Source organism: Scatophagus argus, chromosome 16, assembly GCF_020382885.2.
Source record: "Scatophagus argus isolate fScaArg1 chromosome 16, fScaArg1.pri, whole genome shotgun sequence".
NCBI classification, from domain to species: Eukaryota; Metazoa; Chordata; class Actinopteri; family Scatophagidae; genus Scatophagus; species Scatophagus argus.
This window is the reverse complement of record NC_058508.1, coordinates 12,426,102-12,450,168: the sequence shown is the minus strand read 5'-3', so window position 1 is coordinate 12,450,168 and position 24,067 is coordinate 12,426,102. Positions and strand designations below refer to the sequence as shown.

General features: G+C 41.6%; 1 protein-coding gene across 2 annotated transcripts in view; it reads right to left on the bottom strand.

Moving 5' to 3' along the window:
- Positions 1-24,067, bottom strand: part of prkcab (protein kinase C, alpha, b) — a 94,007-nt gene that overhangs the window by 9,508 nt on the left and 60,432 nt on the right. Inside the window, exons 4-13 of one of the 2 annotated variants that reach the window (XM_046414600.1) lie at positions 17,252-17,363; positions 14,824-14,952; positions 7,218-7,374; positions 6,908-7,042; positions 5,762-5,855; positions 4,512-4,541; positions 1,352-1,492; positions 1,067-1,240; positions 382-473; positions 3-65 (exon numbers count right to left, since the gene is read on the bottom strand). In XM_046414600.1, the coding sequence (XP_046270556.1) occupies positions 3-65; positions 382-473; positions 1,067-1,240; positions 1,352-1,492; positions 4,512-4,541; positions 5,762-5,855; positions 6,908-7,042; positions 7,218-7,374; positions 14,824-14,952; positions 17,252-17,363 (1,127 nt within the window). The remainder of the gene's footprint in view (positions 1-2; positions 66-381; positions 474-1,066; positions 1,241-1,351; positions 1,493-4,511; positions 4,542-5,761; positions 5,856-6,907; positions 7,043-7,217; positions 7,375-14,823; positions 14,953-17,251; positions 17,364-24,067) is intronic. The other variant, XM_046414601.1, reaches the window with a different exon arrangement.

Below are 24,067 nucleotides of genomic sequence, written 5' to 3'. Positions count from 1 at the left end.
ACCTGTAGATGATGCCCTTTCGGTGCAAGAAAAACAAACCGACAGCAATCTCTGCTGCATAAAACCTGCAAAATTGGAAATCAGCAGATAAAAGCACATCTTCACAAAAGAAAATTGTCAAGAAAGTGTTTCTAATGAATACAAGAAAGTGATTCACCAGAATCATTTGCCTTTGAGAATAAATATTAAGAAGTCCATCTAATCTATCTAACCCTAAATTAAAACACCCCATCAGTGACTGTGTGCTTGTGATATTGCAGATATTGCTATGATACAGCACAGGGGCTGAACTACTAATTCCAGGAGGCTGTAAGCCATTTAAGCTGCCTGTTTAGTATCTTTATCGTTGTTAAAATGTATCCATGTATAGAGTTTCCTTACACTGCCTGTGGCTCTTTGAATTTGCCCATACGTTGGATATGATACATAAGGTCTCCCCCGTTGATGTACTCCATCACAAAGTACAGCCGGTCCTAGAAAAACAAAAACATATATACATATATATAAACAATATATATATACACACACACACACACACATGGCATATATAATATAAATTGTATCTAATCATCTGTGGACATATACCTATGGCTAAAGACCTGTTAAAATGCCTGACATGATCTGTTCTTTCAGCATAGTCACTGTGATCAGCTCATATATCAGTGCTATAAGTCAGGAAGCTGTGATCAGTGAATGTAGTTTTTATTAAAGACTCCTTGAGTCACCCTGTCCACGCACAGAGCTGACGTCAGACAGGAGACTTTGTATTCAAGGGTGGTCTCAGCTCACTATCAATTTTCTCTGCAGAGTGCCGGTAAAAGAGTGTGAATAAATGTAAGGTAAACACAGATGTAAAGGTAGACAGAAGAACTGACTAGCACGCGCGCACACACGCACACACACACACACGCACACACACACTTAAAATGTCAAGGACTGAAAAGATGCCTGATGAAAGCATGATGAAGGAGCAAAACAGCAACTGTTAAATAAAGTACAGTGATTTTGTGTGTGTGTGTGTGTGTGAGCAGTGGAAAGAACACATCAAAAATAAGTATTTACACACCACAGTCTGGAAGCAGGAGTGGAGCTGCGTGAGGAAGGGCGGCTTGTCTCTCTGGGCCAGAACTCTCTTCTCCACCATCGTACATTCGACATCGTCATCTTGGATCACAACGTCTTTCTTCAGGATCTTGATGGCGTACAGCTCCTCCGTTGACTTCATCTCTGCCAGCATCACCTGCAGTTGATGAAGACATCACAGGTCAAAGGTCACGACGAAGCAAAGGGATTCTGGAACAGATGCTGACAATCAAGCCTTTTGTATTATGTTTGCAGTCTTGGATCTCACCTTGCCAAAGCTGCCCTTCCCCAGCAGGGCCAGGAAGTTGAAGTCACTCAGTCGGACCCGATCCATGTTACCTGAAGGCAGGCTGAACCGCCGGTGGTCTGACGGCGTGATCACTTTCTTACCGTGGCCCAGTTTGGCTTTCTGTGGCATTGGAGTAAAAAGTATTATATAAGAATTGCGTCTGTCTACTGCTGTGGGTGTCTTACATGAGATTGTATGAATTTATAACAAAAAGTAAATAAATCAATCATGAATATCAAGTTGTTATCAAATCTCTGTTCTGTACTTCGACAGTTTGATTGGATTGTTTGCGAGACAGGTAACACTATCTTATTTATCTTATTTTTCGAGGGGTGGACTAAGTGCTCAGTCAGTAGTCATGCTGGGTGTGGAACTGCTGGTCTGGAGTCAGGTATTCACATCTGGCTTTCATAGAGAGGTCTGACCGCGGACTGCCAGAGAAGCAGGACTTTAAATGTGATGACGTCGGAGGTGTTCTGGCAGATTACTGATCCCAGCAGGATTGTGCGTCATTCAGTAGCATTTCAGTTGGTTTCATATCATTAAAAACCAATTTTAAAATGTAATGAAACTGGTTGAAAATGCAAGAAACTGTTGATGACATAAATGTGTGATGAAGTTTATTATCAACCCGTCAAGGCAGATGGCCGCCCACCTAGAGCTGAGGTGTGCTCTGAGGTTTCTGCCTTCTAAAAGGCAGTTTTTCCTCACCGCTCTAATTGGAAAGTGTCATGTGATAACACTTGTTGTGAACTGGCGCTATATAAATAAACTGAACTGAATTGAATTATTACATCATTAATTATAACCAAGTAAAATGAAACAATGATGTTACTGGTGATCTATTACATTTTCAATCCTATGCAAGATATTTTTACAATATTTTGCATGCTTGGGCATCACATTCTAATACTTGGTAAACAGTAGTTATTATGTTATCACCATCCGGTTGGCTGCATGTTTTAAGTCAGAATCAAATCAAGCCTCTATATTCTTCATCTATTTCTATGCAGACTAAGCCTAGGGATTTATTTTTTTCCCCATCGACATGCCAGAAACCCTTACAGATTTTCAGCTGGATGTCTGTACTGGTGCATTTTGGGAAATTGTGAGGTGGGCAGTCAGCGGGGGGTGCCAGCGTTGCAAGGTTCCCTGTTGTTATAATGACTGGTGTGCCAAGCGTGTTTGAACAAAAAGGACAATTAGGGCCCTGCCAGCTCCCAGCTCCAGCAGTTGTCTGTTTCTGTCAGATAGAGAGGAGGAAACAGGCGACCAATGGGGCACAGAGAGGCTGTTGCCAGGCCAGCCATTTCTCTTCTTTTCTTTCAATTTGGTAATACACTCAACATAGTAACTGTCGCATATTTGACAGCGATTAAGTAGCTACGTGCATACTTTGGGCTAATTAAAAGCAGAACCTTTGCTAGGTTTGTTGGGTGTGGTTACACAGCAAATAATGTGGGGGAGAGTGATTTTTATATGTCATCAACATCTTACAGTAATGGGGACACAAATTTTATATTATTAATTTATGATTTAAAATTAATCATACATTAATCAACAGTTGTGGTTTGGCTATGGTTTACAACTTAAACTAGCAGTTCCTCACCCACGGGTCACAACTCATCAGAGAGGACACAAGAAAATTTTGATGGGACACAAAGAGATTAAAAGGAAAATGTAACTTATTTTTCCTGGATTTTCTCTAATTTTTGCTTTATTCTTGTAAATCACAAGATAAGAAGTTGATTTCCATCTCCTCATACTCCTAAAAATCCTTCAAATGCCAAAAAACAGAAAAGAAAAATGGCTTTCTGGTTTTACGTAAGTCAAGCTCACATTACTGCATTTTCAGGAATCACAAGCAAAAAAACACCACGACTTAAAACATTACTTGAACGTAGCTACAGGAGGCAGATCAAGGACAGAACTGGTCTGGTCTGGTCTCTGCATGTCAATACTACACATAAAAATTTAATAAAGCACTGCTGTTGATTTTATCATGCAGTTAAGTTTTATTTTCAGCAAACAATAACATAATGTGGTGAATAATGTGGTGATCCTGTGCTTATTTTGTTTACTGCAGCTTGAAATAGTTGCTCTATCATCACCCTGATTTTGCACAGACATGCTGATTGTCAAAATACAAGACAACATGGATAATGTGTCTGTATAAAAATGAGACAACAACAGTTAAAAAAACAAACAAAAAAAAAAAACAAAACCCACATCTACCTGTTTGAACACAAGCAAAGGTTTGGAACATCAGAGTGGCCACACAAAGTTGTATTCAAACACAAACAATGCAGCCAGTCTTAAACTAAATATAACACTGCCACCACGTGGAGAGATTTGGCATTCACTCCCAAGAACCTGCCTGTGTGCAACCATTCATACAGACACTGTGCATAAGTGAGTGTCCATCCATGCTTCATGTCCTAACAGCCTTCTATAGTCTGAACCAAAGGCAGACTAGTAGAGGGCAGATGGTGGACCACACTGTCGGCCAATGAGGAGCAGACGTGAGGCTCTCTTGGCCAACATCGGTGCACTGATAGTGGTGAGGAACACATTTACTAACAACAACGCTGTCTGGTGGTTGTGTGCGGGATAGAGAGTACATAGCCCCTGTTAAAGCTGTTATATTGCAGAAACGACTTTGAGGGTGTCGCATTTTGCTCGCAGTTTGCACTGGGTGAACACCAGCTGCTTTCATGCTTATGCTGTACAGCCAAACACGAATTTGCCGCAAATGTCAAACTTTGCTTCTGTGACCTTCGCTGCATGTGCTGCAAAACCCTCAAAACGTATGACTGAGTTGTTATTTAAAATTAATATGATGTGAAGTTCCCTTTGGTTTTATGTTTAAGCAATGCGAGACTGAAAGGAGGAGGAAGTTAATGTATGAGTGTGTGAAAGGAGTTAGAGAATTACAAACATGTAAATTTAATATGTGTATAACAGCAGTTAAAATGGGCTGGGTCAGCTATGTGCTGTTGAGAGCCTTTGTTAGTAAATCAGATTAATTTGTGGAAACCCAACAGAGATCCACAAACAATCACAATAAAACAGTAAGTAAAGTGAGTGCGAAGCAAGCTGGCAGTGAGAGGAAAAGAGACGGAGCAGGCAGAAGAACTACCTTGAGACAGTGGATATTTAACTGGCAGGCCTAGAAGAAAGGAGAAACTCACTTATTAGTGTGGCAAAAGGTTGGCTGGTGTGTGCATGTGTGTCTTTGCCAGAAAAGAGAAAGTGAGTACAGAAGCGGAATGATGAGTCATTATTTCTGTATCTGTTTCACCATCAACGAACCATCAAGAGGACGAGAGGCATGACTAGAAAACGGAATAAATCCTTTTTCTGTCACATCTGGTTGCATCTCTGCGGCTCACGGCCAGTTTCCACGGCAACCGCACAGTCGTGTGAAGACGCTAGCCTCGCATGGAAGTCAAGGTCAGCATTGTACAATGCGGAGAGGGGTGGAAAAAAAATTAAAAACAACAAGGCTCGGAGTCTTGAGGGCTGCTCTACACTCAGTATACAGTAAGAACAGCTGCAATGCCACCTCAGCTCTCTCACATCTTTGCACTTGTTTACATCCAAATGTTTAACATGGCAGCCTACTTTTTCTGTACCTGCATGTTAGTAATATAAATGTGAAGAGGTAAGGTGGAACAGGATCTCACTGACTGAAGCTTGCAGTAAACAGACCAAACGCTGGGGAGTGACAGTTAGCTGCATATCAGTGTTTTCACATGATTTAGATCCGCCTCATTACAAAATGCAATTATCACGTGTTCAACAGGGCCCAACCCTTTTGAAAGCAAACAAGGGTACTTTTTTGATTTCTGAATGTGGTTTTCTTTCTTAACAAAATTCAGACTCAAAAGCTGATTGAAAGAACAGCTTTACTCTGTAGTTTGACAACTACACGAAGCCTTTCTGGGTTTCTTCTCGAATGTGTTTTTCCAAGTCATGTACACAAAACCAGTGGTGCACAGGGATACAGTATTTAAGAAAGGTATTCATGTTGTTGTTGTAGATTGAACCTTGAATCAACTCAGCTGACTTTAGTGCTAATCTTCATTGGACCTCCAGGTAACTGCTCTTGAGGCGTTTAAGTTATGACTGGACTTTCTGAAAAACTTGTGCTCTGTCTGGGATTTTCCTTTTTAAAAGAAAGAGCATTCACTTTTAATGCCAGGAGAAAGTGATCTCCCTCTCCGGCACACGGGGTGAAAAGCACAAGCGGTAACATGGATGAGGTTACCATGGTGACAGGAGAGAGGAACACTTTTCGTTGAAGCGAGTGACAAAGAAAAATTGCTACCGTTTATATTGAATGTTAAAAATTCACAACCCGGGGTCAAGCTCCCTCCCTGTCCTCACCTCGAACTTCTGTCGGAGCTCCAGGTTGACATCGTCCACCTCGGGGATGGGAACGTTGTAATACTCTCCCTCCTCCTGATTCAGCAACTTGTACCTGAGAGAGAAGAAAGATGGAGAAACGTAAACTCTCTTTCTAACGTACACAACCTCTCAGCCACTTAGGTCTAATGACCTGAAACACAAAGCACGATAAACGTACCAAGACGCACCGACTATGACTCATGGCCTGCCGATCAGACGACTGATTGAAGCTGCTCAACATTCTGCAGGATGCAAACTCTTCACTTATGTTTTACAATCTACACATACATGTATTTTTGCAGTCAAACTTTGCATATATTGTGTTTCTTACAATTTTTCCCTGTTAAAGGGTTGTTTCTGAGGGGAGTTTTTTCTTGTCTGAATGGAGGATATAAAGACAGACAGCGTGGTATGCTGTACAGTTTGTAAAGGCCTCTGAGGCAAACAGGGAGTTGTGTTGCTCTGCTATATAAATAAAACTGACTTGACTTGACTGTAGTAGTTTCCGAGCTGCTGATGCCAATGCGCAGGTATTTCCTCGAGCTTCTGACTGTGTTCAAAGCAGCAGTCGATCAGGCTCGGTTTAGGCTACGCGACGGCAGGTATGCTAACATGGAAGAGTGGCTTTAACATCTCTGTGAGTGTGTGTTTATCAGTGTGAGACAAAGCAGGCGGACACATGGGGAAGTGACGTCAGCGGGTGCTGTTTGTCAGAGTGAATGGAGTTGGCTTTGGCCAGCAGTGTTTATGTCTGTTTTACGCACGATGTGCTGCTGTTATTGTGGCCGGTACAGGCGTCAAGTGAACAAATGGGCTGCAAAGAGAAAAGTGAGGCTTTTTCTCTACGTGTAAAATAAAACTTTGCTATTGAAAACCATCAATTAATTACTGTTAATGTTTTGCTGTTGTTGTTTTTTTTTTTTAAACTTCTTTTAAAGGTAGTTAGCTGTGTTAAAAGTAGTCTTCAAATCTTTAAAGACCTTTATATGAATGTGAAGAGACACCTAGCTTCACTGAGCTGTATTTAAAGAATGACAAGAACCGCTCACACAGAACAAAGGTTTCAGAGAATCTGAAACTTCACAGCTGTTGCATAATAACTAGAATAATACTGATATCACTGACCATCCACAGTGCGGAGCTTTGATCAGCTCGGACACTCCAAACGACATGGAGCCCATGAAGTCGTTTCGAGTGGTTCGGTCCCAATCCCACACCTCAACGGACAGACGGCGGTCCTTATCTGATGCTTTCAGCTTACTGAATATGTACACAAAAGGGGACAAAGTAGAAAGATGTGACGACAGAGGTCCTTCATTCTATTTTCCCTGATTTGATTGTTACGAGCTACGTAATCTTGAACTGTATCTGTAAAATGCTTGTTACTTGTTGAACGTATACAAAGGCACGACAATAGAGACATAGGCAGACTCACAAGGTGAAGGACTCATTCCAGCAGGGGTTGAGAGAGGAACGGATGGTCCTGGTCTTCTGTTTGGTCTCATTCTTTGGGTCGGGGGTGAGCTTGAGTTTAACATAGGGGTCTGATAAACCATTTGGATCCATAGGAATCAGGTTCCGGGCCTCACCCACTAGAAAAAAGGGAGACAGAGAGAGAAAATGTAACTATGTTCGAGTCCCAAGCCAGATTAGTGACTCCACACTGACTCAGGAGTTAAAATGGGCAATGTGAGTCACTGCAAATCACTCCGACGACGGACAGCAAATGATCTTCAACTGTGGCAAAATTACCTCTCTGTACAATCTAATGTGGCTTTGATTATTCATCTCACTCACAGTTTAAGCAGGCAAAATAAATAAATAAAATAAAATAAAATAAAAAAATTAAAACAAAGGATGTCTGGTAAGCACACTGGGAAGTAAAAATGTATTTCAGATGATGACCTGGGAACTTCTCTCTGGTACAGATAAATACATGCTGGGTACTGGTCAGATCTGAAGTCTCCTTTCAACAGACACACTGATTTAAATCATTATTTTGAATCACTAAGGTGCAACACTATTTTGTGAAAAGAAAAAAAACGGTTGAGGTAAAAAATGTTTTTGTTTTATGTTTCTCAAAGGAAGCTATTGAAAAAAGTATAGTATGAAAATCAGGTATTATGCAATCACTGTGGTATCAAAAAGAAGAAGAAATTTATTGAAATTGAAATTTACATATAATTCTTGACTGTATATAACAGATACACAGAGAGACTGAATGTTCCTGTGCTCAGTTACTCAGCTTTATGGCTCATCAAATCAGACACCACATGCTCTGATAACAGGTGCTGCAAACCAAAACATATTCTCGAAATTCCCTTCAAGTTGACAGTGTGAAACAGCACCAACTGGATTATAACACTGGTGGGTGTCAGGCCGCACGCAAACGTAAAACCCAACAAAAACAAGGGATACTACTCGCCTAAAAGTCTGTCTCACACAATCTGCTGTAAAACAAGTAAACAAGGCAGGTGATAATAACCGACTCTCCCTCAGCGGAGGCAGTGGGTGCGTTTCTTGTAGCGTACTCTCTCTTACTGTCATTTGTGAACACGGTTAGGTAATAGGTGGGCAGGTAATGTGAGGGAGGCGTGACGTTTCCCTGTGTGATAACTGAAGGGTGAAGGAAAAAAAAAAAAAAAAGAGGGCCGTTACATAGCAACAGGAGTAGGGGAACGTGGTGGCGAGAGCATGCGACAACATCTACAGTAAGTGGCCAATGGGCCGACTCCAGCAGTGCCCCACTTAGAAAGATCATGTGAACACACCTAACAACTGTGAGCCACAGGACAGGCACATACAGCATGCAAAAAAGAAGAAAGAAAGAAAAACAAACAGTGTGCTACAGAACAGAGAGAATCAATCTTCCCGAGAGTGAAGACTAAGACACGACAAAAGTATGACAGAAGGAGAGCAGAAACAGGATCACACTGATCCTCTGAGCGCTCACCGGCTCCAACCTCCATACTCTGCATATTTAAATGTAATCAGACACAGTGCGGCAGACAAAAAGACTGTAATCTGAGTGCTTCAGAGAGTCAGTGTGAACTTTCACACGAGGACATGTTCACTGAGATTCTTCATTAAAACAGTGGTAATGTATTTTCGCTCCAAAGCATAAATATTCAAGGGCTGAATACAAAAGCAGATGTGAAACATTAGAAAAACGCAAAGTCATCTAGAGCCACTGCGGCTGGTTTACTTCTGTCTTTGCAAGATTTGATCAGATTTATTTTGCTGATTTTCATGTGACGGTAATGTTTGTAAGGCATGTTGCTCCTTCAGGGATTAAACTCACACGTGGGACAAAACAATGATGAAACAGAAAGACAAATTAAGCTTTGTGTTTCCTGGATTGAAGCTAAAACCACTAGTTGATTAATCATTTATCAACAGACAAAGATAAACAGAAATTATCTCGATGATCATCAAGACAAAAAATGTCCAGAATGTCCAGTTGGTAAATAATTGTTGGCTTTCTCAGGCTTGTGTGATGGAAACTGTTATCTCCATGTTTTTGACTCTTGGTCTTTGTCATCTTGTTTTCTGACATTTTACAGACCAAATCAATAAAGATACATAAGTAAAGATACTAAACATCAGATTAATCAGTAATGTAATTAGTTGTGTTTCTTGCTTATGGCTTATTCTGAAAACAGAAGAACGAGCTCTACATGTTCTTCATCATTCATACGCTCCTTTATAAGAACTTCACCAATGCATGCAGAGAAAAGCAAGAAGAGAAAAAGAGATGGAGAAAAGATTTATGGCAGAAACGTGAATGAAAAGAGCAGCAACAAGGTTTAAAAAAAAAGTGAAGGACAATGAGGTAGTGATATTTTAATGTTTCTTGTCAACCTCACTTTTTTAATGCTCTTCTAGTTTCATGCAGTAGAGGGCAGTGTAGATCTCTCATTGTGGGTTGAGGATCTGTCACAAAAAGCCAGAAGTGTCAGAAGCTTTTACCTTGTTAATGAATGTGTTGCTCCAACCTCATAGTTCACTCCACATCCAATAAAAATTCTCAGTGACAATAATCTCCCCCTCCTCCCCGTCTGTTTGTCTCTCCCTCTTTCTCTCTGTCTCTCACTCACCCCCCCCAACACACACACACACACACACACGCTCACTAATACCGTTTCACACACACAGTGAAAGAAAGTACGAGGAGCAGAAGGAAAATCTCAGCATCCCACGTCCTCATCTAAATCCTCCCCACTGCTGGCTGCGTTAAAGGCATCAGTCACTTCCATGGCAACGCTGGCGCCAAACAACGCTAAAGCAACTTCAGTTGTAGGCTGTAAACACACTAATGAGACAAGCACACAGACACAAAAAAAAGCAAAAATGTGGGAAAAAATGACAATGGAGAGAAGTGTGTGTGTGTGTGTGTGCAAGTTACATACAAAGTAAACACATTTGTGCACGTGTAGTCTCTCTCTCTCTCACACACACACACATACACAGGACACACAACAAACACAATGAAACATCATCATCAGCAGTGATCAAGGACCATCTCTGCTGTCTGTTGTTGCTTAGATACAACAAGAGCTGCTCGCCTTCTGTATCCTCCCCTCCCCTCGCTCCTTGTGAGGCAGTTACCAATAAAATTAGAGAGAGCGTGTGTTTAGTCTCTGTCACTTATATACAGACATAAAAAGCACATTATGTGTCTGTAAACTCGATTAGAGACTTTGCCAGGCCACCGTCTCTGAAACGAGGCTGCTGTTGACTAGAGGAAGAAACTCTGAGCAAACGTCCACTCTGCTGCTGCCTTGCAACCATCCTCCCTCAAGAGCATGACGAGGTGAAATGTTACGCTTCTACAAAAGTACCAACAAAAGCACAAGTAGAAAGTGCAGCGACACCTTTAGAGCCTGGACCCTTTGTAGAGATTATGAGTCAAGTTCGAGTTCTTTCTTCCCCCAAAATAAATATATATCTGCGTCTCTGAAGTGCTGAGTGAGAGAGTTATTCCCTGAACTTAACACCATACATAAGAAAATGAAAACAACTTTGTTCTGCGCAATTTCACCCCCAAAGACAGTCAACCATTTCCTCTGATATTTTCATGATATTCTTTGGAAGCATAAACAGAAAGTGGAACAGACAAAGCAGATGAAACACACATCCACGCTGACATTATCTTCTGAATCTGAATCGAACGTCTGCTTAGTAAAAATATGCCACAGCTAAAAATGACATCTCATTTGGATACCAAGGCGGGTGCGTGTGGGGCTGCGGTGGGCCGACAGTGTAATCTCCCGAAAAGGCTTTGAAATTCAAATGTGTTGTTGCATAACAATGCCATGTGCGACCAATGAATGCCTGATAATCTGGGGGAAAGCTGCACGGCCGAACGGGAGCTGGATGGATCCCTGCAGTGCGCTGCCAGGGATCTGAATGCAGACGTCACACACACACACACACACACACACACATACATAGAGCAGAAGAAGAAGAAGAAAAAGATGAACCAGAATGACCTTAAGATTTCTATTTCTGTGTATGGTGGTCTTAAGAAAGAACAATTAAGAAATTCAATTAAGTGCCAACAATCAGATGGACACTCTTCAATGAGACATGACAGGTGCATTAAGGTTTTTTTTGACAAATTACCCGCACTGAAAATATTTCTGACCGTGTTAAAAGCTCATGAAGACAAGTTAAGATTCTTGACCTTAGAAACAGGACTAGTGTTGGGATTAAAAAAATAAATAAATAAAAATAAACATATTACTGTGATATGATTATATAATCACATTTGATTGTTCAATATCTGTTTATTCCTCACAGGACAAGTGAAAGTTGTTGGCAAATGCATTCAAACATTATCCTTATTTTTGCTTCACACCATCTACTGTAGTGGTGTAACATTTACTGCTCATATAATGATTAAAATGAACTATTACTGATGTATATGATAAAAATTCAGATACAGTATGAACAGTATGAACTAATATTAGATATTCAGCATTCATTTGTGCGACAGGCCTGATGGCACTATGTGTGTTGTGTCACTGGAAGAAAGAAACTCTTGTTCAACTGTGCTTTAGACCTGAGGCGAGCATGTCAGCAGTAGGAAACCTCAACCTGAGTAAACCACTGTGTGCTCACTTTGGCTCAATCCTCAGATACCCTATGAATGTGTTTTTGAATGTATCCATCTAGCCAGGCCATGGAGGGACATTTGCACATTTATCTTTCCTTCACTCTGCAGAATAAATTTCTGCTCATGCCCCCAGATTACATACATTACTTTTGCTCGAAGAGATGTCGATCAGGGAGAAAGGTAAGAGAAGGATAAAGGAGGTCATCAAGTGGGAAAAAAAGAAAAGGAAAGATGGCATATGGACAAACATTTCAAGCAATGTGAGGGAAGAGCACAAGAGAAAGAGGATGCAGATGAAGAATTCTAAGGAAGGAATGAAATGTTAGAGCCTGAAAGGAAAGAGCAAGTCACTTAACTGAGGTTAAGGTTGAAAAAGAGAGGATGGTAGCAAATGTTGTGGCCTTTTTGAGGAAGAAAAGAACAACTGAATGACTGGACGGAAGCTCAGCAGATGCAGAGGGGGGAAAATGGATGATGAGAGCAGTGGGAGACATGCTGAGGTCTCAGAGGAACAGGTAGGAGATGATAACAGGAAATGTCAATACTGGAAGATGCAATGGAGAGAACAGAGATAGAGGGAAAATAAAGGGAGAGAAAGAGAGAGAGAGAGAGAGAGACTGGGAGATGTGTATATTTTCTTTGCTGGAAAGATTTAATCAAGTTCACATCAGTGTGGCGAACCACAAAGGCTCACCGCTTGTCTGCGAGAGCCACAGAACAAGCTGAGGCTTCAGTGTTCAGACCGCAGCCATTAGAGAGGAAAAAAAAGCCCATCTTTAAACTCAAAGCAAAACACTGCAGAACATATTCCTCCTCTGCCTCGTCTCCCTCCTGGACTGTTCTCAGCATTGATCTTTCCACTTTCTTCCTCGTGCATACTGTCAGTCACAGTGTTTAGTCATTAGTTCAATTCCACCTTCCTATCCTTTCAAACTCATCAGCATCCTGTGGATCCTCTGGATCAAGTTGCTTATCAAGCAAAAATGCCATATAGATGCCACACTTTTACGTGAAGTTGACACAGTGGGAAGCTGCCACAATGCTTTACCACACACTGGAATTGTAGTGGGTGTTTTTGTGTGTGTGTGTGCATGAAATGGAGGACAACATGAAGAGAAAACAAATCACTTTAGCATGGTAACACCCGTTTCTCCCACTCTTTCCACGAATGTGAACCAGTTCGGTGTCCATTTCGCCGAATTGGAAAAGAATGAGGTAACCAACGAGACCCCCGCTGTAATCACTCTAAATACTCTGGCTCATTTCCCAGTTCTTGCCGACGGTGGTTGTCAAATCACAGACCTTGCTCAGCAGTACAACAGACAAAAGAGCGGGATGTTGTGTACAGCGCGGAGAACAATAAAGACTGCAACATAATGAACTGAAAAGCAATACAAGCAGAGCAAACAAATCGTGTTAAGGCTACTGTGAATGCAACTTTCTGTCTTTCTGTATTTCTGTCCACCTGGAAAACCACAAACAAACAAACAAACACATCCTTTTTTATGAAAGCAATTTATTTCCAAGTCAATCACATCTGCCACTCTGTTTCTGCTGTAGCTGGAGGTTATTCCTGTCTGATCCCCGCTGAGTTGAAAACGCTTTATTGGCCTCAGCACTCATATTCCCCGACCACCACTGTCTCACCATGTTTCTGTGTGTGTGTGTGTGTGTGAGAGAGAGACAGAGAGAGAGAGAGAGAGAGAGAGAGAGAGAGAGAGAGAGAGAGAGAGGTTGTGGAAGTGGCCCAGCAGTCATTTCTCTCCCTGCCAAAGGGGTTTTAACACTGTAGAGTCGTTCACTCCAGGTGTTGCTCTTGACTGACGGGACAATTTGGAGGTGTTGGGAATACACACACACACACACGGTTGCATTTCCATCACTTTTGAGGATATTACATAGACTAACATTAATTTCCTGGAAGTTTAACCACCACCTAACAATAACAATAAACAGTACTTGCCTAATCCTGACTCTGACCGCAACATAACCTTAAAGTAAATTATCCTAATATTTAATGATTTACGCTGTGGGGACTTGCATTTTGTCCCAACAAGTAAGGTGTGTCCTCACAATGTGACTGTGTAAACACACACACGCGGGTTATTAAGGCAGCCACTTCATATTTTCATTTTTGTGCTGACACACAAGTGTTCTTTGTAAATATTTTGTTTTGAAGTTAGATTTCTATTTTAATTTGGCTATAGAGTCAAATGAGGTTCTGTTTTTCCTGATGTTTCAGGTAAAGCAAAGTGTCTATGCATGGAAATTTTGTTGTTTTTAAAAACCGGTCTTGCATTTTTCTTTTCGTGCAGCACTCCTTGTCGCTGCAAATTCCCCACAGACCTCGTTATCGGACGTTATCGGATGCAGCTTGCAGTAATTTCTGGCTGAGCTGCTAACTTCCTGTTAAATCCCAGAACAAATGGAATAAGTTGCTGAACTGATGTTTCAAGACTTTAAAATTTGAAGCGAATCTTTTGGTTCAAACTGTGACAATTTTTCAGAGAGTTTGTCTCACATTTTACCATCATTTAACATCATTTGGTGGCAGAAAAAGTCTTGGCTAGTGTGAAATAATATATTCAGCATAATAAAAGTGGAGGTTGAAGCGGCATGCTAAGTAATTGTTCCTCAACATCCATTCAGTTTCCCCTGACTGAACGAGTGAGTGACAGCATGAGGCCGGTCAGCTAGAGGCAGAATAGATACATTTTTCTGAATAGTTCATAAACACCAGTCTAAGTCAATCATAATAGCTAAAAGACATGAATATGAATAAAGGCAGAGATTTCTTTCAGTGGTCTGAAAACCAACCACTCACACTCACATCAGGGAGTCTCTTGCTCACGTAACCCTGAAACTCAGCAGCCTCAAGTGACACACGACACAAAACTACACACTGACTGAGAAAAAGACCAACCTGTGACGTGTAGCCTGTCCATGTTGACCTCGATCTTGAGGAAGAGCCGACCCCGACGCTCCGTGTGGTCCGTCCCACACAGGCTTGGCACGTTGACCACACACTGCTTGTGCACGTTCATATCACAGGCTAGAAAGAGACAAAAAGCAGAGAGCTGGGTTTACCTGTATGGAGGACTTCTTCTTCGTCTTTTTTAACTGTTTCATGTTAAGAGTGAAATGTGCCCGTTTCCTTATTTTGAGGGTGAGTCATGCATATACAGAGAAGACAGGTTAGGATAAGTGTGACTAATTCCACATTATACCGAATTCAAAAAGCTTCATGCAATTTGTGATAGACAACTGAGTGGAAAATGCTCTGATTTGGAAGAAAACGCACAAGAAGAGTAAATGTGGTGCAATGTGGTGGGGACAGGCAACCTGAATGACTCTTTTTACTACAGATACCGTAATGAAACCAAACAAATGAGTGAGCGCAGAGCAACATTTTGCAGGAGCTGTGCTGAGTTAATGTAATGAAGGAGGAGGCTATTTAATGCAAACAACGAACATATGTAGAAAGCGACTGCAAATAAAATTAATTTCAGCTGCATTCTTGTTGTTGTTTGCATCCATGAGGAATGCAAAAAAAGATCAAATGTGGCCCTGCAGCAGCTGCGAGCTAATGTGACCCTGTTGTGAATTACACATATTGCATCAGATAACATATTATTCATCCTGACCTGATGATATATTGTACAGTCATTCTAACATGTCTCAGAGGGTGTTTGGTCATCTTTGCTTCTGTATTGCAGCCAACTCACCAACCTCAGCCTTAAGAGCATTTCTGAATCACCTGATAAACCAGTTTTGTTCTCAGGTTTGTCAGTAGGAGTCAAAATATTAAAGTGAACAAAATTTTAGCCATACGGAAGATTTTTATTGGACCTCTAAAAATGCATCGATGTAAGGAGGAAACCGCCTGAGTGCAAAATCAAGACTGAGTCTTTAACTCCTTGACTCACTGATGTCTTCCTTTTGAACCCACAAACAGATGCACGCAAGAGTGCAGACCCAATGGTGCAGAAGGATTTTTTTTAGGATATGATTCAGTGGAGACAGAGGAGAAAAGGCTGTAGCAAAAAAGCCACTGATTCTCTCAAAAGTGCTGTGTAGCACTTAAACATCAATAAGTAATCACCACATCACCACATAAACGTAAGAAAACGTAATCACTGTGAGCAGGCGAGATCACAATCCAGAAGACAAGCAACCTCCTAAGTGTCCTGCTAGCTTGGATATTTTAGGAAATGAGCTGAATTATGACACAAGCCTGATTCCAAACAAAGTTTGTTTGCCTGTGTTATTGATAGGTTAAGTTTATAAAGAGTTATGTTTTTTCACTGTACATAGAGTTAAGTAAATAAGGAAAAGTATTTTACAGAGCAAGAGGATTCATTTGAAATGAAGTCTTATTTTGAAAAACATCACCCTTAACCACTCAAAAGACAAAGCCTTTATATAGCCTTTGAGTTTTGCTCGTCTTCTTTCTTGTGTTCTCACACACATATGTGCACACACACACTTTGACAAATCCAAACAGATGAAAGACCAGAGGGAAGAGAGGACATTTGTTCTCCCTCGTTTCCTCCTCTGTCCCTTACTGCCCTCTAACTTTCCCTCTAACCTCTTCCTCCTTTCCTCCCTTTCTGTCCTCCTCCTACTCCTTCTTTCTGTCCTCCTCCATGCAGCCATCCATCTCTCCCGCTCTCTCTCTCTCTCCCCCCTTCCTCCCCTCCACTCGGCAGCCTTGCCAGCCTGACACGCTGGGAGGAGGCAAGGAGAGACGAGAGACAGGGGAAGCGGCTCGTAATGGCGATGGCCTCCCCGCATCAATTTGTTCTGGTGTGCTCCCATTACCATCTGTGATGAGGCCGCCACCAGAGACCCACAGATGGATGGAAAGTGTAAGAGGAGGAGAGAGGAAGCGAAGGAGATGGATGAAGACTATGCGGAGACACACAGGAGGTACAGTGAGGGATACAAATGAGGAGGGACATGGGTCACAGAATATGGGGAAACGATGTAGGGGTAAAACAGGGAGGAAGCATGTGTGGGAGCAAAGAGAGAAGAAAAATGGGAAAGCAAAGAGGAAATAAAATGTGAAAAACATACAGTGCAGGTTGGGAGTCATACATGTAGAGAAAGATGGGAAGAGTTATCAGAGGAGTGTGGGTGGAAAGCATGGGAGTGCAGAGAGGACTGAGCAGGGCGGGGCACTGAATTCTGCAGATGTGTGTGAGGTACAGTACCGGTCTATTCCCATCTGTTCTCATTAGGGCCAGCTCTACTGTGGGACGGAAACCAGCGCAGCATATTCTTCACACGGGCACAAATGCACACACACACACACACACACACACACAGACATATAGAGGACGTGTTCTTACTGTCACATTTCATCCCTTGGTGGATGAGACCGTACAGCAGTGAGCCACAGTGGTCACAGAAGGTGGGACTGCCATAAGAGTGGATCTTAAACTTGTGCTTGCTTCTGGGGTCCTGGGAAATAAACAGAGACATAAATTATCAGTAAGCTGATGTTGGCAGGAGCAGAAAGAATGGCCGACCTTGACGGGCATGTCGTTAGAGTAATTGGTACAATATTTAGACAAAAGTATTGGGACACTTGACCATTACACCAACTTTGATGATATCACATTCTAAATATATCAACAGCTTTGCAGTCATAACAGCTTCTATGCCTCTGGGAAAGCTTTCCACAAGATTTTGAAGTGTTTCTCTGGGAATTTTTGCCCATTCATGCACTAGAGTATTTATGAGTTCAGGCACTGATGTTGGACCAAAAGGCCTGGCTCACAATCTCTGTTCCAGTTAATCCCAAAGGTGTTCGCTGGGGTTGAGTTCAGGGATCTGTGTGGGCCAGTCAAGTTCTTCCAACCATCATCATCATCATCATCCCTGTCTATGGACCTTGCTGCAATGGATCATATGCTGGAATAGAAAAGAACCTTCCCCAAACTGTTGCCACAAAGTTGGAAGCATAGCATTGTCTAGAATGTCTTCATATGCTGAAGCATTAAGATTTCCCATCGCTGGAAGTAAGGGGCCGAGCACAGCCTCTGAAAAACAGCCTCATGAAGAGCTGTGTCTGGATACTTTTGTGTATATAGTGTATCTAGTCGTAAATCAGTGTATTTAACTTGATGATGACATATGTGAAAATACCAAAATGATCACATTCCATCCTGCTCTGAACTTCATGGAAAGCCATCCAATAGTTGTTGAGATATGTGAGTCGGGAAAAAGTGGTGGCTACAATCTGATTCTCCTTAATAAGTGAAGTATTACTCAGGTTCCTACCCTGCATAAATTCACCTGTGTTGTCCAGGAGATGGAAAAAACATTTCCAAAATCTTTGTACTTCCTAAAATAGGTTATTTTTACAGCTTTATCAGCTGTCCTGCTGATAAACTGCACAGCATTCCTCTTCTGTTTTTACTGGAACACATTTCATATTCTGTTGCGTCTAATAAGCAAAAGTGAAACATAACTCCTTTACCTCTAGAGGCCACAAAGTCCTCCAATAAACATTCAGAAGGCACAGTTTGAAGTCAGCTGGAACCTCTTGAGGCTGAACTATAGTGTTATAAGAAAAGTTGTTGAAAAATGTAAAATTTCTGTCAGAGGAAATATAAATGGACCTTTATTTAACAACATATGTTTATCACTCTACTGCTTAATGAGAGGTTAATGGAATAAATGATTGCAAAGTGCATCCAAACATACCTGCTTTTCCTTCCGCATTAACACACTAAACACACTTCACTTAAATTCCATAGGTAGTTGAGTTTTAGTTGTATGATTTGCAAATCACACAATGAATAAACTGCATTGTATCCATCCCACCATCGACTGATGACACTGACGTAAAGAAAGACGGAGAGAAAGATCCAGATGGAAAGGAAATGTCAGGCTGTTACCAGTGCGTGGGAATGTGCAAGATTCGAGTGTTTTTGTGCTTGGTGTCACTTCTCTCCATCTTGTTATGCTGGAAGCCTTCCCAGCATCCTCCCAGTTTCAGTTTTCGAATGTTATTAAAGCACAAACACACAGTGTATAGCGATTGTGTGGTGCCACGAGCAGCACAACTGAGAAACTGGTTATCTCTGCCTGAACATCTGGCACTGAGGATAAGTAAAAATTGAGCCAATGAGCAATTGGGGATTGATGCTCGAAAAGATTTCCAAGAAACCCCATTCCATTGAAGAGAAACTGATCTTATAACATTACAAAAAAACTTATCTTTCATTTACACTGGGATCTGCTAATCAAGCATGACAAACTTTAATTTGTTGGAAATCAATTCATATATTCTCTAGTCAGTATTGTGATAGCTGAGGTTAGCTAATTTCTACAATCACCACAAAACAAACATAGCTGTAATTAAAGCCCTGCAAATGAGGGTGGGTAAACCCCTACCAGCATTGCCTCCATCATGCTGAAATGTGTCAGAAAGGCTGCATGTGTAATTATACAGGGCACTGACTGAGTAAGTGGGCCCACATTGTTGAAAAGTGCCTCTTTTTTTTCACCGCAAACTCGCTAAATCAAGCAAAAGATGTGACGGCAGAATGAGAAGGAGAGCGAGATGGCAACAGAGACGTGAAGTCTGTGCATGAAAGAAAAGGGGGTTGTTGTGTGGTCGGGGTGTGATTCAGTGGCGTGAGGGTTCTGGAAAAGACTAATTAGCATGTTCTCCTTTTGGTAAGCTCGACTATTTTTGGCCCTTTCCTCTGGCCTTTCCTGGAGGCTTTTCTTGAGAACAAAAAAACTCCTCCCCCCCAAAAAAACAACAACAACAACAAAAAAAAAACACAAAACAAAACAAACAACAAACAAAAATAACAAACAGATGGCGTCGTGGTCATGCCCCTTGTGTCCTGAGCCTGCACTCTTGGGTTTTCCTCCTTCTGCAAACAATGTTCGCCTCTTTACTGCATAAACACTGATTCTTTTCAACTTCTCAATTGTGGGAACACTGAATTTATCTTAAAAGAGAACAACAGACACCAGGGACTCAGGCAGCAACAGAGGAGATGCTATCTCCTCGCTCTCTTTTTCTGTCTGTTGCTTTGACTTTATCAGCCATCTCCCTCACTCCCTTCCAATCCAAGTCTCTGGATAGCGAGCCCTGGACGAATCTCACTTTTATGGCAGGCCTTCTCTTCTCAGTCTCTCTTGTGTTATGTTCTTTCACTCTTTTACTCTGCTGTCTTCTCTGTCTATATTCCCCCTCTTCCTGGGAACTATGGGTAAAATTAAAATGGCAGGGCTTCCACTCACAGTCATCCCGAGCCTTTAACTCAGCGGAGCCCATTGCATAAAGAGGCTGGGTGTGAAGACATAATCTGTTCAGCGCCCTGGGCATCTGCATGTATGTATGTGTGTGTGTGTGTGTTTGGAATAAATGCACACATGCATGCTTGCATTTATTCCACACTTTAGGCCGTCTCAGAGCTTTGTGTTGGTGGAAAAGGCCGGAAAAGCACAGATGCACGTTATAACAACAGCTACATGACTGCTCAGACACACAAACACACACACACAACTCTGTTTCATCTCTCCTTCTCACCTCTTCTGACCTAAAACTATCTGTCCCTTTGCTCACAAAGAGATTATGACATACAAAACCAACAACAAAAATACCATTAAATTTGAACCAAAAGCAGGTTTCTTAGGACTCTTAGGTTTCTCAGGGCCATTGTTTTAACCTGCAGGGCACACAAGCTTTTCTTTCTTGCAGTATTTATCTGCAATTAAAAAAGGATGTCTTAATGTTTGCAAGGCCCCAGACATAATGAAGTGGCCAATTTGTATCTGTCACAAGGCAAGCTGCGTAAGCTCATAAGCAGGTAACACTGCACTAAACACACACAAACCATAATATATATAAACACACACAAATCTGCTATGCCAAAAGAGGAAACAAACATTTGTGAGTGCTCCTCTTCACATACCTTAACTCAATGGTTTGCCGTAGCACCATAAAGGATTTCAAGAGCCTAAACATAAAGGCTTTGAGTTGAGCCTGTTCCTGTCTTTGTTTTGATTATGTATCAAGCACTATAATATACATAATATTTAAATGTGCAAACACTTGAAGAGGCAGCGCTATTGGCAGCCTTCATCGAGGCCCACGCTGCCACATTAAAATCAAGTGAAGACAGTTGTAGACATTTTCGATTTCTTCCAACAGAGTCAGAGGACCCATGAGGGATGGTGTCAATATGGAGCACAATGCCTAAATGTCCTACAAAAACACTCTGTTTGAAGTTGTCATGATGGCATTGACATTTTTTTAAAAGAATGACTGAGCCCTTTCTCATTGAAACAAATGCTCTTACAGTGACAGACTGTGGCTTAAGGGCCCTTTGGACCCCTGGGCTTGGTAACATTGTTCAATAATCCACCCATGGGTGAAGCGCTGAGAGAGGACTGACGTAAACCCATCCTTGCTTTTGTCTTGTCAGTTCACTTAGATACACATGTAAATGTGCATGCACAAATAAAACACCACAGAGCGTTCCCCTTTAAATTTGCAAGTGTATATCTCTTATGCAGTCTTTATTGTTGTTGAAACTACGCCTGTTATGAGATGCATTAATACATGACTCACAAATAATCATCAGACAGCCAAATGTGTAAGGTCCAAAACAGGTTAGTCATGGAGCTGAGGCACTGGCTAAAAGAAATTACATCTGAACATCTAAAAGAGGAGCATGACACACCAAAAAAATCAAATTTATAACCAGCTTGTTAGGCTTGTATCTATCAAACATCCTTTCAGCCATGTTAATACTGGACCCCATGCTGTGCTGCACAAACATGCTAGCGGACACTGACAGACAGAGCTGCAGAAGCAAAACCAGGAGGGAAGTTGGTTCCAGTGAGGCGAGATGATGCCGCCACGAATTCCTTGGAGCATAACAAGAGGCCACGTCAAGCAGAAGAAGACGAGGAATCCAATGATCAGAGAGCGTAAAGGCATGAGTCAAACACAAGTCTTTGCTAATTATAGTCAGGCATTGACAGGCATACCTGATTTAACAATATCTAATTACTAACTGTAAATGATCACTTTAAAAAGACAGGGGAAGAGTGAGGAGGCTGATGTCAGTCATGTCTGGGGCTAATTAGTAACAGGTGATCTTTCAGATCGACCTTCATGCAACACATTGCTTTTCTCCATTTGCTTAAAGGTCCAGTATACCAATTTATGATCAGCGTGGAATCACACAAACTCCCCCTACTTAAAGGTCCCTTGTGGAGTTATCTTGTAAACAATTAAAAGTTAAGTTTATATTCACATTTACTTTCTCTTTCGTTCAAAACATAGAAAAATTAGAACAACCAGAATGCATTGGACTGCACTGGACTGTGAGACACTTCTCGCTGGTGGATGATGTACTTTGAGTTGGGTGGTGCTTGGTTTTTGCTTGTCCAATTTCAAGTAGGCACAAAATGGCGTCCCTGTCACAAACTTTTGTATTGACATCACAGCGACACAGTACACTAACATACCTTTCTGAAAACAAGGTGACAAGTAGCTAGTGAGCTGTCTTTTGGGGATGTTAAACATTGTTTATTTGCATATACTATTTGTAAAGATGCAAAACTGGTGGAAAGTTGGCAAAGTTTCCCTTTAAGAATTTAGAACAAAACAACAGATTGGAGAGCTGATTTGGTTTAGTGATTTGATTCAGTGAACCTCCATCAGGGAATTTATTTTCTATTTGTTGATTTACCAGACGGTCTGTGGAACTATTTATGCACAACACAAACACACACTGGATAATAACAAAATGGTCCCCAGACATCACTGTGAGGAATTAAATCTCTCAAAAACATCAACAAACAGAAAAACACTGAAACTACAATTAAATTAAAAGACCACCATCGTACTGTGTACTTGTGTGTTTCCCTGCGTGCATGTTTGCATTGGGATGAGGGGCTTGCGGGAACAAAGCGAACAACTGTAAAGTTGCTATGGTGACGATGAGTTAGAGAAACCTCTGTGATAGACTGAAAATCAGTGGAGAGAAAGCAAACAGCGAAGGGAAGGAGGAAAACAAGAAGAGAGTAAATCACTCTGTGGCTTAATGAAGTGAAGTGTGAGCATGTTCTTCATGCACAAACATGAAAGGCAAAAGCATCACAATTATGCAAACAGTCCAAAAAGAAGGAAACTAATGAAGAAATGAACACCATGGAGAAACCTTGCGTGACGATGAGACGTTCGTGCGTGTGGATGTTTATAGCCAAGGAGATTCTCAGTTATTCTCTCCTGACTGTGTGAGACCACAACAACTAGTGATGTCAGGCTTGACCACACACACACACACCACACACACCGCATACAGCCTTGACTGAGCAGGCCACAGTCTGGCCTGCAGTGGTGAGGGGCAGTTTTGCACTCAACGGTGTGCATGGTGTGCATCTGTTTGTCAGTATGAGCAGGACAAAGGCAGGAAGGTCTGTACAGTGTTCATAAGCAGCTGAATGAAGGCAGGGATACAAAAGCTGTTGAATGTTGTGAAAGGAGAGACAATGATGGTCTGATGGTCAGAAGTGAAAAAATAATAATTAAAAAAAAATAACAATGGAAAATAACAATGGATCTGGAGACAAACAGAGACACGTGGACAGAACAGGAGATAGATGTCAGCCACATAACTCAGCTGTGTGAATGTGTTTGTTTTTGTGCGAGTTTTGCATGTGGGTGTGCAAGTGGGCGGCATCAAACCCGCAAGCCAGCCACCGTGGGCCTCACTGAACAGGCTCATGTCCACAATGTGGAGACGAACTCTGTCAGTCACACAGCGGGAGGACTGACAGTTTCACCCGCCAAACCTGCTGGCACCACCGTGGATATGCATATGAGGCTGTGCTGACAGAAAGAAAACATCTCTGGATATTTAATTCTAATCTATAACATCTTCAATAAATATTAACAGTTGTAAAAAAAAAAATCGATGACTGCTGCTTGTTCTTTAAAGGTACATCATTGATATTTCACACACAATGGCCTAGAACTGTATGACTAACCCATGAATGTTTTACAAGAGCTCAAACATGGCACCGAGTCAGTTGAATGAAAGTTTCCCACCAAGCACAAAAGCCAAAAAATGTTTTCTAGCCTCCCATAAGTACAGCCCACTGCACATAAAAACTTGAGTTTCTCC